The sequence below is a fragment of the Moschus berezovskii genome, chromosome X (genome assembly GCF_049115385.1).
Source record: "Moschus berezovskii isolate FMDL1 chromosome X, NW_MosBer_1.0, whole genome shotgun sequence".
In the NCBI taxonomy this organism is placed as follows: domain Eukaryota; kingdom Metazoa; phylum Chordata; class Mammalia; order Artiodactyla; family Moschidae; genus Moschus; species Moschus berezovskii.
The window spans coordinates 141,994,694-142,006,951 of NC_142488.1; the positions used below are offsets into that span (position 1 = coordinate 141,994,694).

The window sequence follows — 12,258 nt, forward strand, 5'->3', positions numbered from 1 at the left end:
AACTGGAGAGGCTGAACATTCATGAGGATACTACAAAGAAGACACAACCCACTGGCAGTGTGCTCTGGCACTTATCGTTCACATTTACAACCCAGCAAACAAACTTTCAGGAAGGCTCTCCTTCCCCAAATAGAGGGTTGAAAATCAGGAAGTGCTGCCGCCTTATGCCCATTTCTCACAACAACACCACTCAACCTGGGGCTTCTGGGAAGTGAATACTCAGAAGGCTTAAGGGGTTGTAAGTAACACCTGTCCTCAAGCATGGCACTTGTGCTGGATACCAACCACAAACTCCAGGAGGGACAGGCTTTCGGAAGCGCTTTTCAGCCGGGAAATTTTACTCATTCTAAGTAGAAAAGGAAAAATATAAAATCACAGGGAATCAGGGCAGCCAGAGCCCAACGCTTGTCTCTACACGAATGCCAAGGACATTCCAAGGAGGAATCACCTGCTGCCAGTCAAGGCTGCCTACATCAAACACTCTGCACACATTTCATGTTGGGGAGGAATAAAACAGAGGGATCACTCCTAGCAGACTCTTAGGTGGGAAATTGAAATCAGCCACAGTGGGGAAGAGCATGGGGAGACCTAAAGCCTGAATGACTTGAGGTAGCCTTTGATGTGGCACTCCTCCCCACTATATGTATGCTTGAAGACACCTCTGGTCCAAAAGACAAGTGAACCCCAATGATCCCTGCCGCCCTTTTTAAAAGAGGCAAGCTGTGAGTCAACCATGTCTCCGACAGATGATTGTATCCAGGAGATGCGATGCCCAGTTACAAGTGGATGTAGCTCAGTCATAGGCCAGAATGAAATTAAAGCATCTTCAGCTACAGGGATGGGTCCTACTAAGTGAAGGAAATCAGAGCAAGACAAAGACCGCACAGTATCATTCAGAGGTGAAATCGACCACCTGAAACAGACGGACTCATTTAAAAGGAGGAACAGACACAGAGTTAGCAAACAGACTTAGTGTCAACGGGGGGACAGAAGAGTAGGGATAAAACAGGAGGATGCACTTCCCATGCACACACTCACATATGTAAACTAGGTCAGCTTTCTTTATGGTCCAGCTCTCACACCCATACATGACTACTGGAAAAGCCATAGCTTTGACTAGATGGACCTTTTTGGGCAAAGTAATGTCTCTGCTTTTTATTATGCTGTCTAGGTTAGTCATAAGTGGCAGAGGAAACAAATTACAAGTGTCAATTTTCCCCTGCGTCAGGGTCTTTTCCAATGAGTAAGTTCTTTGCAACAGGTGGCCAAAGTACTAGAGCTTCAGCTTCAGCATCAGTCCTTCCAATGAGTATTCAGGATTGATATCCTTTAGGATTGACTGGTTTGATCTCCTTGTGTCCAAGGGACTCTCAAGAGTCTTCTCCAACACCACAGTAGGAAGGCATCAATTCTTCCATGCTCAGGCTTTTTTATTGTACAGATCTCACATCCACACATGACTACTTGAAAAACCATAGCTTGGCTATACAGATCTTTGTCGGCAAAGTAATATCTCTGCTTTTTAATTCGCTATCCAGCTTTGTCATAGTTTTTCATTCAAGGAGCAAGTGTCTTTTAATTTCAAGTGAAAGAGGACAGTGGAAAGGTTGGCTTAAAACTCAACATTCCCAAAACTAAGATCATGGCATATGATCCCATCACTTTATGGCAAATAGATGGGGAAACAATGGATAGTGAGAGAATTGATTTTGGGGGGCTCCAGACGGTAACCCACTCCGGTATTCTTGCCTGGAGAATCCCATGGACGGAGAAGCCTGGTAGGCTACAGTCCACGGGGTCGCAAAGAGTCGCACACAACTGAGCGACGGAACGGAAAATCACCGCAGATGGTGACTGTAGCCATGAAATGAAAAGACGCTGGCCACTTGGAAGAAAAGCTATGACCAACCCAGACAGCATATTGAAAACCATAGACAGTACTTTGCCAACAAAGGTCTGTCTAGTCAAAGCTATGGTTTTTCCAGTAGTCATGCATGGATGTGAGAGCTGGACCATAAAGAAAGCTGAGCACCTTGGAAAAGACCCTGATGCTGGGAAAGATTGAAGGCAGGAGGAGAAGGGGACGACAGAGCATGAGATGTTTGGATCGCATCACCGCCTCGATGGACATGAGTTCGAGTCATCTCCAGGAGCTGGTGATGGACAGGGAGGCCTGGCATGCTGCAGTCCATGTGGACGCAGAGTTGGATATGACTGAGTGACTGAACTGCCTGAACTGATTCCTGAGTCTGTGCAAATATCCACCTGATACACCATCCAGCAAAGGCCTGACCTTTCTTTAAAAAGTACTATCTCAACAGATACAAAGAAGAGACTAAATATAGGACTGGAGTATGTGATAGATTGAAACAAAGTAATAGCAGATACTCTTTAACAATTTAAGTATATATATAGTGGCTCAGTGGTAAAAGAATCTGCCTGCAATGCAGGAGATGCAGGAGACTCGAGATCAGTCCCTGGGTCAAGAAGATCCCTGGAGAAGGAAATAGCAAAACACTCCAGTATTCCTGCCTAGAGAATCCCATGGACAGAGAAGCTGGTGTGCTACAGTCTGGGCTGCAAAAAGTTGGACACGACTGACACAACTGAGCAGCAGCAGTGTAGTCCAAAAATTAACATATAGCTAAAAATCCAAACATACACCCACATAGTACATACATTGTGGTTTGTCCACCATGTATGAGTATATAAGCACATATAACTATTTTTCTTTTTGAAAGTCGCTCAGTTGTGCCCGACTATTTGCGAACCCATGGACTATACAGTCCATGGAATTCTCCAGGCCAGAATACTGGAGTGGGTAGCCTTTCCCTTCTCCAGGGGATCTTTCCAACCCAGGGATCGAACCCAGGTCTCCCACATCACAGGTGGATTCTTCACCAGCTGAGCCACAAGGGAAGCCCAAGAATACTGGAGTGGGTAGCCTATCCCTTCTCCAGCAGATCTTCCCAACCCAGGAATTGAACTGGGTCTCCTGCAATGCAGGCAGATTCTTTACCAACTGAACTACGAGGGAAACATATAATCTACACACATATATACATACAAATCTGACAGATACTTCATAGACATGTGAACTGTGTTCATCAATATGAATGAGGATTAAACAGTGCGAAGGACAGCACTCCAATAGGATCAACTCTTATGGCTGAGCACTGAAGAATTGATGCTTTTGAACCGTGGTGTTGGAGAAGACTCTTGAGAGTCCCTTGTACAGCAAGGAGATCAAATCAGTCAATCCTAAAGGAAATCAACCCTGAATATTCATTGGAAGGACTGATGCTGAAGTTGAAGCTCCAATACTTTGGCCACTAGATGCAAAGAGCTAACTCACTGGAAAAGACTTTGATACTGGGAACGATTGAAGGCGGGAGGAGAGGGGAAGACAGAGGACGAGATGGTTGGATGGCATCATAAACTCAGTGGACATGAGTCTAATCAAACTCTGGGAAATAGTGAAGGACAGGGAAGCCTGGCACGCTGCAGTCCATGGAGTCTCAAAGAGTCGGACAAGACTGAGTGAATGAACAACAACCAACAGGTAATATTATCTAATCATCAAACCAAGGGTTCCCCTAAATCACCTGCCATGACTCAGCCTCTTCACCTAAAACCGAATATCTTATACAGAATGGTTTCCAAGTATGGTGACTGCTGAGGGGCCCCCATGGGAAGATGTGTGCTTCCCTGGGCTCCCCCATGGTCATGGGCACAGCAGGCCCCCATCCAGAATCTGTCCTGGGACTGCAGCCTTCTCTCAAGTGTTAAGGAAGCCCCCTCCTGAATGAGGATGAGGGGGTCCAGTCACCCCGGAACAGAGGTTCTCATAGAATAAAACTCCACTCCTACTGGGACTCCTGGGGACCCCAGTCCGGGCTGTCAGGCCAAGCCCCCCTCCCCCTCCACTTCCTCAGTGACTCAGTGAGTCAGAGTCTTGGTCTGAGGGCACAGTCTCATGTGGACAGAGGGAGGGGCCCCAGTCCGGCAGAGACTCGAGGTGAGGACAGAGGGTCCTCAAGGGATGCATGTGCAGCCCTCTTGACAGCTGTGGAAGACCACGGGATTGGTGTTGGGATGTGGCATCCAGATGTGACGCCACTGACCCCACTGGGAGGGGAGAATTGAGGGCCTGGGTCACGGAGCTTGTGTTTAGGTCAGCAGAGTGAAGGAGCACAGCTGTGCTAGGAGTCAAGGTAGAACCCTGAGGACATACAGCGCTGGGACCCCAGGACATACAGGTCGTCACTACTTTTAGCCCTGGGAGACACTGGCAGGCTTGTGGGAATGAGTCCCCTCTCCTGCTTGCCTCTCAGGGGTCCTGGCTTGGGGAGATGCTGGCTCTAAGGCGGGCAAAGTTGGCAGCTGAAAGTGGTGCCTAGGTGAGCTGGGAGTCAAGGTGACAAAGAGAAAGAGGGTTGAGGAACCCCTGCGGGATCATCTCAGCTCTGGGAAGCCCTGGGCTTGGAGCCCTGGTATCATGTCCACAGTCTCCTCCCGGGGTCTCAGGGCAGTGAAGGCCTTGATATGACGGTCCTGCTTCGGGTCAACATAGGGACATCCCTGGACCTGCCAGGGCTCAAGATGAGGACCTTGAGGGAGGACACAGGTAACGCCACAGGTCCTGGCACCTGCTGCCAGCCCTGGGAGACCCTGGTGCCGGCATGAGCACAGGGTCGCAGAGACACTGGAGACTTGGTATAAGGGGAGAGGCCTCAGAGGGTGAAGGGGGAGGATCTTAGGTTCTGAAAGCGTCTGGGTGAGGACCCTGAGGGAGGACTGCGGGGACCCTGGCCCTGGGATAGGTTGGGCCCAACATACGTGGTCTCACTTCCTGATATCCGGGTCTCAGCCTGGGGTCCTGAAACAACGGGCAGACTTCCTGACATCCGGGTCTCAGACGGGACTTCGCATATGGAGCCGCAACTCAGGTGGGCCAATTCCCAGGTCCTGTGGTGTGTCAAGTTGAGGACACTGAGGGAGGACTAGGGTACCGTGGACCACAATCAGAGGAGGCCTCAGAGTAGCCCGTCTCTGTTATCAGTCCAGGGTGTCCGTGGGGTACAATAAGCGAAACCGGCATGGTCAGACTTCCTGACATCCGGGTCTTGGAGAGACTCGGGCCCTGGTATAACGGGCCAGGGCTTCAGTTGGGGAGAGGCGAGAATCCCAGGTCCTGACTGGAGGCAAGGTGAGGTGCCTCAGTGAGGACTGAGGGGGTCCCTGCGTGAGGCCCGACAGAACCCCCACAGATCCCCGCCCCTGTAGTTGGACCTGGGACCCCTTGTGGTGAGAAGAGAACACTAAGCCTGTCTGACTTCCTGACATGCGGGTCTCAGAGAGAGCGGGGACTTGGTGTGAGGAGCCGGGCCTCAGGTAGGGAGAGGACAGAGCCCAGGTCCTACCGGGAGTCAAGGTGAGGACACTGAGGGAGGAGTGGAACCCAACCCCGGAACAGAGGGGACCCTGGTAGTCCCCGGGCGGGATGATCATGTGCAGGATTTCCTGACATCGGGGTCTCAGAGAGCCTGGGGACCTGCTGAAAGTGGCGGGGTTTCAACATGGCGGACGGGACAATCGCGGGTTCTGCCTAGAGTCTAGGCTCCATGCGAGGAAGGACTGAGGCTGTTAGACCTCAAGGCAGGGAGGGATCCTTGCTCTTGCGCAGGGAGGGGCAGGGTGGGGGCGGTCTTGGAGGCCCCACAGAGGGGTGAGCAGTTTATTCACCTCTTTCTTTGGGGCCTTAAGGTGAGGTGTTCTTGTGGAGGGGGAGGTTTCAGGTCTACAGAGGCTGGACTCCCTGGACCCCGAGGGAGGACTGAGCAGACGCCCGCCCCTCTGTTCAGTGCTGGGAGGCCAGGTAGGACGTGAGAAGTGAGGACCCAGCATCTCCCCAGCCTAGGGCCCACGGGAGGCCGTAGGCAGGTGCGGACACATATGGGGCCCCTCAGCACTTTCTGTCCAGACTTGGCTCTTGTTCTGAGTTTCCCTGCAGGACCCCAGAAGGGGGAAGGTCCAGGTCATTCCAGTGGAAAAGTGAGCACTACATGTGAGCCCCGATGGGACTACCCACCCCAGATCTGGGGGAACCTCACAGAGTCAACCCCTCCTACCAGCACAGAAGGCCTAGGTCTGTGCCACACTCTACCCCCGAGGTGCCCCCTACATTTGACTCACAGGGTCTCCAGGAACCAGGAGGTGAAGGCGGAGGTCTGAAGTCTGTGTTCTGAGGCCACAGGAGTGCCAGGAGTCAAGGTGAGGTGGGGATCCTGAGTGTGCAAAGGGGCTCCCCATCTCAGAACAGAGGGGACCTCAAAAGGCCCTAATCCCCCCACCTTGTCAGCCCCAGAACCTCGGGCTGTACTGGCTGCACCCTGAATCAGAATTTTTCTTCCTCACTTGACAGGAGACTGACCACCCCGGAGGAGTGCCCCTGTAACGCCCAAGAGCAGCCCTCAAGGAAACCCAGTAAGCAGCCTCAGTCAGAGCCACCCGTGTCGCATTTCAAAACTGAGACCATTTACACTCTCTCTCTTTCCCAGGTCATTGGTCTCCATTCTCCCCCTGCCACAACCACACTGGGCACAAGACCCCATTCATCATGCCTGTGGTCCCGACGAATGAGTTCTACACTCCTGAGGAAGACCTTCAGGGCCAAGTCCAGGCCCAGGGCCCAGCGGAGGTGCAGCTCCTGGGGGCTGAGGCAGAGGATGCCTCAACCCCTCTGGCCTCCTTCCCTCCAGTCTCATCTTCCTCGGCTGCTGTGGATGCGGAGATCTTGTTCAAGCAGGCTCTGAATATGATGATGACTCAACTACTGGAGTTCCTGCTCCTCAAGTATGGCACCAAGGAGCCGATTTTCCAGGCTGAAATGCTGAATACGGTCCTCAGGGATAACCAGGCCCACTTCCCCGTGGTCTTCCGTAAAGCCACGCGGTGCCTGCAGCTGGTCTTTGGCCTGGATTTGAAAGAGGTGGACCCCAGAGAGCACATCTATGCCATGGTCCCCACCCTGGGCCTCACCCTCAATGAGATGCAGAGGGATGGGCAGAGCATGCCAAAGGCTGGCCTCCTGGTGGCGGCCCTGAGCCTGATTCTCCTAGAAGGGGACCGGGTCCCTGAGGAGAAGGTCTGGGGAGCACTTAGCAGGATGGGGGTATTTGCTGGGATAGAGCACGGCATCTATGGGGAGCCCAAGGAGCTGCTGACCCAAGTGTGGGTGCGGGCGGGGTACCTGCAGTACCGGCAGGTGCCTCACAGCCACCCTGCTCGTTACGAGTTCCTGTGGGGTCCCCGGGCCTATGCGGAGACCAGCAAGCAGCAAGTCAAGGACTACCTGCGCAGGGTCAATGGCAGGGGTCCCAGGTTCTTCCCACCCCGGTGTGCAGAGGTGTGAGGCAGGAGGAAGAGGGGCCCTGAGCCTGAGCAGCAGCCAGGCTCCTTTCAGGCCCACATCCAGCAGCTTGTCCTGGGGGTAGGAAGGGAGGCTGAGCCTTCCCTGTGTGTTTGAAGAGGGAGCATTCAGCCTTAGTCGTGACGGCCTGGGCCAGTTGGGGGAACTGGTGTGTAGCACTTTGGCTTCCTGTTCTCTAAATGACATGGAGATCCACTTCTGCTTCCTTTAGAAATGTTTCAAATGTTGTTCCTTTTAATAGGAGGCTTAATGAGCTTCAGTGTCGCACCATGTCAGTAACGTTGATCACAGTGTGTTTGTGCTTACCCAGGTCAAGAACAAGTGTTTTGCTGTTTTGTGATTGTGAACACTCTCATTTTATTTTGTGACTCTGAACAAGATTTTATGGACTTCAAATCTAACTATTTTGGAAATATGATATTACTTAGTAAGAATTAAGAAATAAAATGTATTTGAGGTGAGTCCCTCTATACTTCTTGTCTGTCATTTTATACAGCTAAACTATCTCTGTTCAAATGGATTTTCTCAAGTTATTATTCAAGAAAGTACAAAAAGCCTGATTTGACTTAAAAAGTGCCCCACTCTGGCTCGTTTATCGCAAAGACCTCTGTGGAGCCTGTCCTCTGTGGAAGGCCCTGTGTTAGCAGTGGGGAAACTAGGAGAACCAGGACACCCCCTACCTAGATTGATGATCTAAGAGCTGCAGTCACATGAGGAATGTGAAGAGATATCCCCTAGTTCCACAGAATAGGGAAAAAAGGAGCAGGCTCCAGGAGGAGCACTTGAGTGTCGGTGCCTGAGCCAGGGTCGTTTGGGTCTTTGGGACGCTGGGTTCATTCTGTGGGAGGTGATTGTGATGAGGGTGGATGGTGGCAGCAGCCAGGGTTATACACAGTGTCTTATGGGTGAGAAGAAAATCTGAAGTGGGACATACACGTGAGAAGATCCTCTTCTGTCCTAGTTAGACACCTGTTTATGCTGCTTGATGTATGTACAACAAAATTTTTCAAAATGGGGAGGGGTGAATGGACTTCGGTTTGCTGCACAATCTACTCAGTCTTGGAGAATGTAGTTGAAGATGGCTTGGTAAGCACCCCCAAACTTTTCGTAGGATTTTAATGGAGTGTCTTGAACTTGAATTCATACCTCAGAATTCTCCTTGGAGATGAAAAGTGCTGCACTGTGCATATCCTAGCAGGATTTTATAAAGAAAACTCCCACTGTGCTTGTCCCCTCACTGTCGCTTGTCTGATACCTGCCCCTCATGAGGCTCAGGGCTATGGGGAGCCTAAGGGCACCTGGGCAGGTGCTCAGGCAAGTTCCATTGTGTGGAGGCAGCCCGGACTCCCACTGGGAGACTGTGTCTGGCATCAGGAGGCAGGGACACATCCTCAGCTCGCTGAGACTGTGGGTGGGCATCACTGCAGAGGGAAGGGCAGAAAGAGCACTGGAGGGAGCTGGGGGGACCCTCCCTCACATTCCCAAGAGCCTTGGAAACTAAATCAGATCTTGCATTTGAAAGTGCCAGCAGAGAGGGGTGACTAGAAACAGTTGGAGATTCAAGGCACCTTTGGCTTCCTCAAAAACTCCTCAACACACGACGGGAATTGTCTTCACCCCAAGCTATACCTACCGGCTGCTGCCTGCTGAGCACCGAGTACACTGCATGCAGGGGAGACTCCAGGTCCTTGTTCTCATCTCTTCTCCCTCTGCTTTCTGGAAGCTGTTTGCAGGGAACATGGGATCCTAGGTAAACCTCCAACAGTTTGGGAATAAATACATGATCAATTCACCAACTTAAATACAAAGACAGAAAAAAAAACTTTTCATATAGATAACAAAAGCACATCATTTGGGGAAAAAGCATCCCATTTGTGCTGATATCTGGGGTGGGGTGGAGAGATATTCTGGATGAAGGTGGTGCCACATCCATGGGGCTGAGGTCCCAAGAAGCAGGAAAGGCCCCTGTCTGCCTGACTGATGGAAGCTCTGTCCAGGCGCCGTCCATTCAGGGCCAAGGTGAGGACCTGGGCTCCTTCCAGTGGCACTGATTTCGTGAGTCAGCAGTGAGTGGTTGTGTGGAGTGACATCCTTATTCCCTGCCCAGGAATTGAACCTGGGCAGCCTGGATGAGAGCCAGGAATCTTAGCCAGGAGACTAGCAAGGGCTAGAGGCTAAAGCTATTTTATCATGGATCATTGCTTCCAGTGAAAAATGCATTTATCACAGAGGCAGAAACTGTAAATGCAGGTACAAAGTGTATCGTTAGAAACAACACAACAAGTGGGAGAGCACATAAAGAAATAGTTTAGTTGAGACAGAAACAAGGCAGAGATGCAATCCTGGTGAGAAAGTGTGGATGTCACACCTGGTGAGCAGGAGCACAGTCAAGAGGCGGTAGAGTCATTTATATAAGGCAGTCCTTCTGGATTTTTGTCTTCCTTCAGGCCAATTATCTGGTTTCTTTTCCACACCTGACCTACCCTGGGACACTCCCCTGCAATCATACACACACCCCTCAGCCAAGATGGATCTCGAAGTGAAGGTTTCCGTGAGGATCAAGACTCATTATGCTCTGGCATTATCCCTTGACTTTTGACCCACAAGGAGCCTTTTTTCACATGTCTGGTGTCTCCCTTGTCCCAAAAGTTGGGGGAGTGGAGATATTTTATCTTTTACTCAAACAGGGTTTTGCCCCTCTTTGTCCTTGCCATGACTGTTACTTTAAGTATTTATAACAGACAAACCCGGGCTATTTACGCTGTCTCTATTGTTTTATTCATTTCAGAGAGCAAACAGGAGGCGGATTGTAAGTGCCTCAACTGTAGCAAACTATCCCTTGTCACAGGGAATACTAACATTTGTAAGTATCCAGCCTGAAGCCCACTTCTTTGTGTCCCAAGAAATGCAAACAGGAGGCCAGTTGAAAATGTTTAACTTGGAGTCCATCCATCCATACTCCTCTGCCTTACTGTGTGATGCATAAGTACTTTCATCATAATAGTACTGGTAAATGCTTACTAATTCTGTTCCATATATTCGCTGGGACAAGAAGATGATGTGACTTGCCAAAATAACCATCAGGACACAGAAGCCTTGAGATATATACAGCTTTGTGATTGAGTCCAACACAAATACTTTGAAGTCATACTCCTTGACTTTGGACAGGGCAGAGGGATCCCCCTGCCCATGACTTCAACCTCCAAAGGCTAAGTCTCTGTATCTAACTTGCATTTCATTCCGTTGTTCACTTCCGGTGCCATTTCAGAGCATGATGAACATAGTAATTTTCAGAAGGCAGACATCAAAAGGGAAGACGCTGCAGAGATCAACCTAATAAAGTTGAGGGGTTCAGGCCCCTGTATGCTCCCCACACTGATTCCGTGAGTAGTCTCTCACAACGAGCTGCCCCAGGGAGGCAGCCCCTCCAGTGGAGGGTAACTTTTGCTCTGAGTCCTCATCCACCAACACCGGTGGCCCTGGGCAAATGAGTGGGCTAGTGACAAAGAGGAGATCTGGGTGGCACCACAGCATCCACTATAATCCACCCCTCCCAAAACTGACATACACTCCCTCCATCCGGAGAGTTGGCCTCCTCTGAGGACAGCTCCTTGAGGATTCTGGTTGGTCTCCACTCCTCCTAAAGAAGCTCAGAGAGAAAGACTGGACAAATGCTGGGCCCTCACAGTTGCAGCAGCTGCTGCACCACAACTGACAGTCACTCTCTCTTGCCTGAGATCCGTTCTAAATCCCCTGCACTCTCAGCCAGGACCTCGGCCATTTCCAGTGGCTCCCCTGGTGAGGTAATACAGACTGTGTCCCTCAAGGTTCTGAAGCCCTGGGCCCGATGCCCTTCTCAGACCCTTGCTCTTGGACTTGTCAATTCATCACTGAAATGGAACAGGAAGCCAAGACACCTCACCTGGCTGTTAGAGAAGTTTCCTCTCTGTTCCCCCTGTGCCAGAGTAACCCGCACACTCCTTGGGATCAAGGTCAGCTCTGCCTGTCAGGACGGGAACAGTTCTCTGTGTGTGTGCTGGTCCCCTAGCAGGAGGAGCCCAAAGTGCCCAGATGGGAACCATGGCTCATGGGTCAGTAGGACTGTTGTCGTGTCTCCTGGGGGAACCTTCTTGCTTTGGGAACAGCCTGTCGTGTGTCACCACCAGCAGTAGGGTAACCAGTAGCCACATGAGCCTGGGTATTGTGAACTCAAGTGTGCTTAGTGTGTCCCAGGGCCTGGCCTTCTACTTAACATAATGTGAAGTCAAATGTAAATAGCTAGATGTGGCTAATGTGGACATCCCTGCTGTGGAACTACAGAACTTACTCTTAAGAACCAGAAGCACAACTTCCCTTGTGGGTCACTGGGAGTGGTGGCAGGTGGGGTCATGAGTCACTGGGAGTGGCCTTGCCGGGAGTCATAGATCTTGGAGTGGTTGTAGGTGGGGTCATGGGTCAGTGGAAGTGGTGATCAGTGGGGTCACTCTACCCTCTGGTTCAAGGAAAATGCATCCTACCTCGTGGGGAACTAAGGATGACAGATGTGGAGCATGTCCGGTCCCTGAAGGGTGACACCCCAGTATCACAGGCTCTCATATCCCAGTGTGCACCCCACGTGTGCTCTTTAGAGGCCATTCCACTGTTCCAGAAGACCAGCAGCTTCTGGATGTTGGGGGCTGAGATAGCAACTTTGGATCAAATGGCCGCTTGTCCTCTGAGCCCCTGGTATGCTGTTAGAGGATCTCTTGGTCTTGGACGGCTTGGTGAAATATCCTGTGTCAGTCAGTTCTGCTTTCTGTGAGCCCTCAAATAGTGGTGCCAGACAA

At 51.1% G+C, this 12,258-nt stretch overlaps 1 protein-coding gene across 1 annotated transcript; it reads left to right on the forward strand.

Moving 5' to 3' along the window:
* Nucleotides 1-6,619: 6,619 nt before the first annotated feature.
* On the forward strand, nt 6,620-7,414 carry LOC148773510 (melanoma-associated antigen 10-like). The gene has a single exon (XM_088833889.1). The coding sequence runs from the start codon at nt 6,620-6,622 to the stop codon at nt 7,412-7,414; it is 795 nt and encodes a 264-aa protein (XP_088690015.1).
* Nucleotides 7,415-12,258: the final 4,844 nt, after the last annotated feature.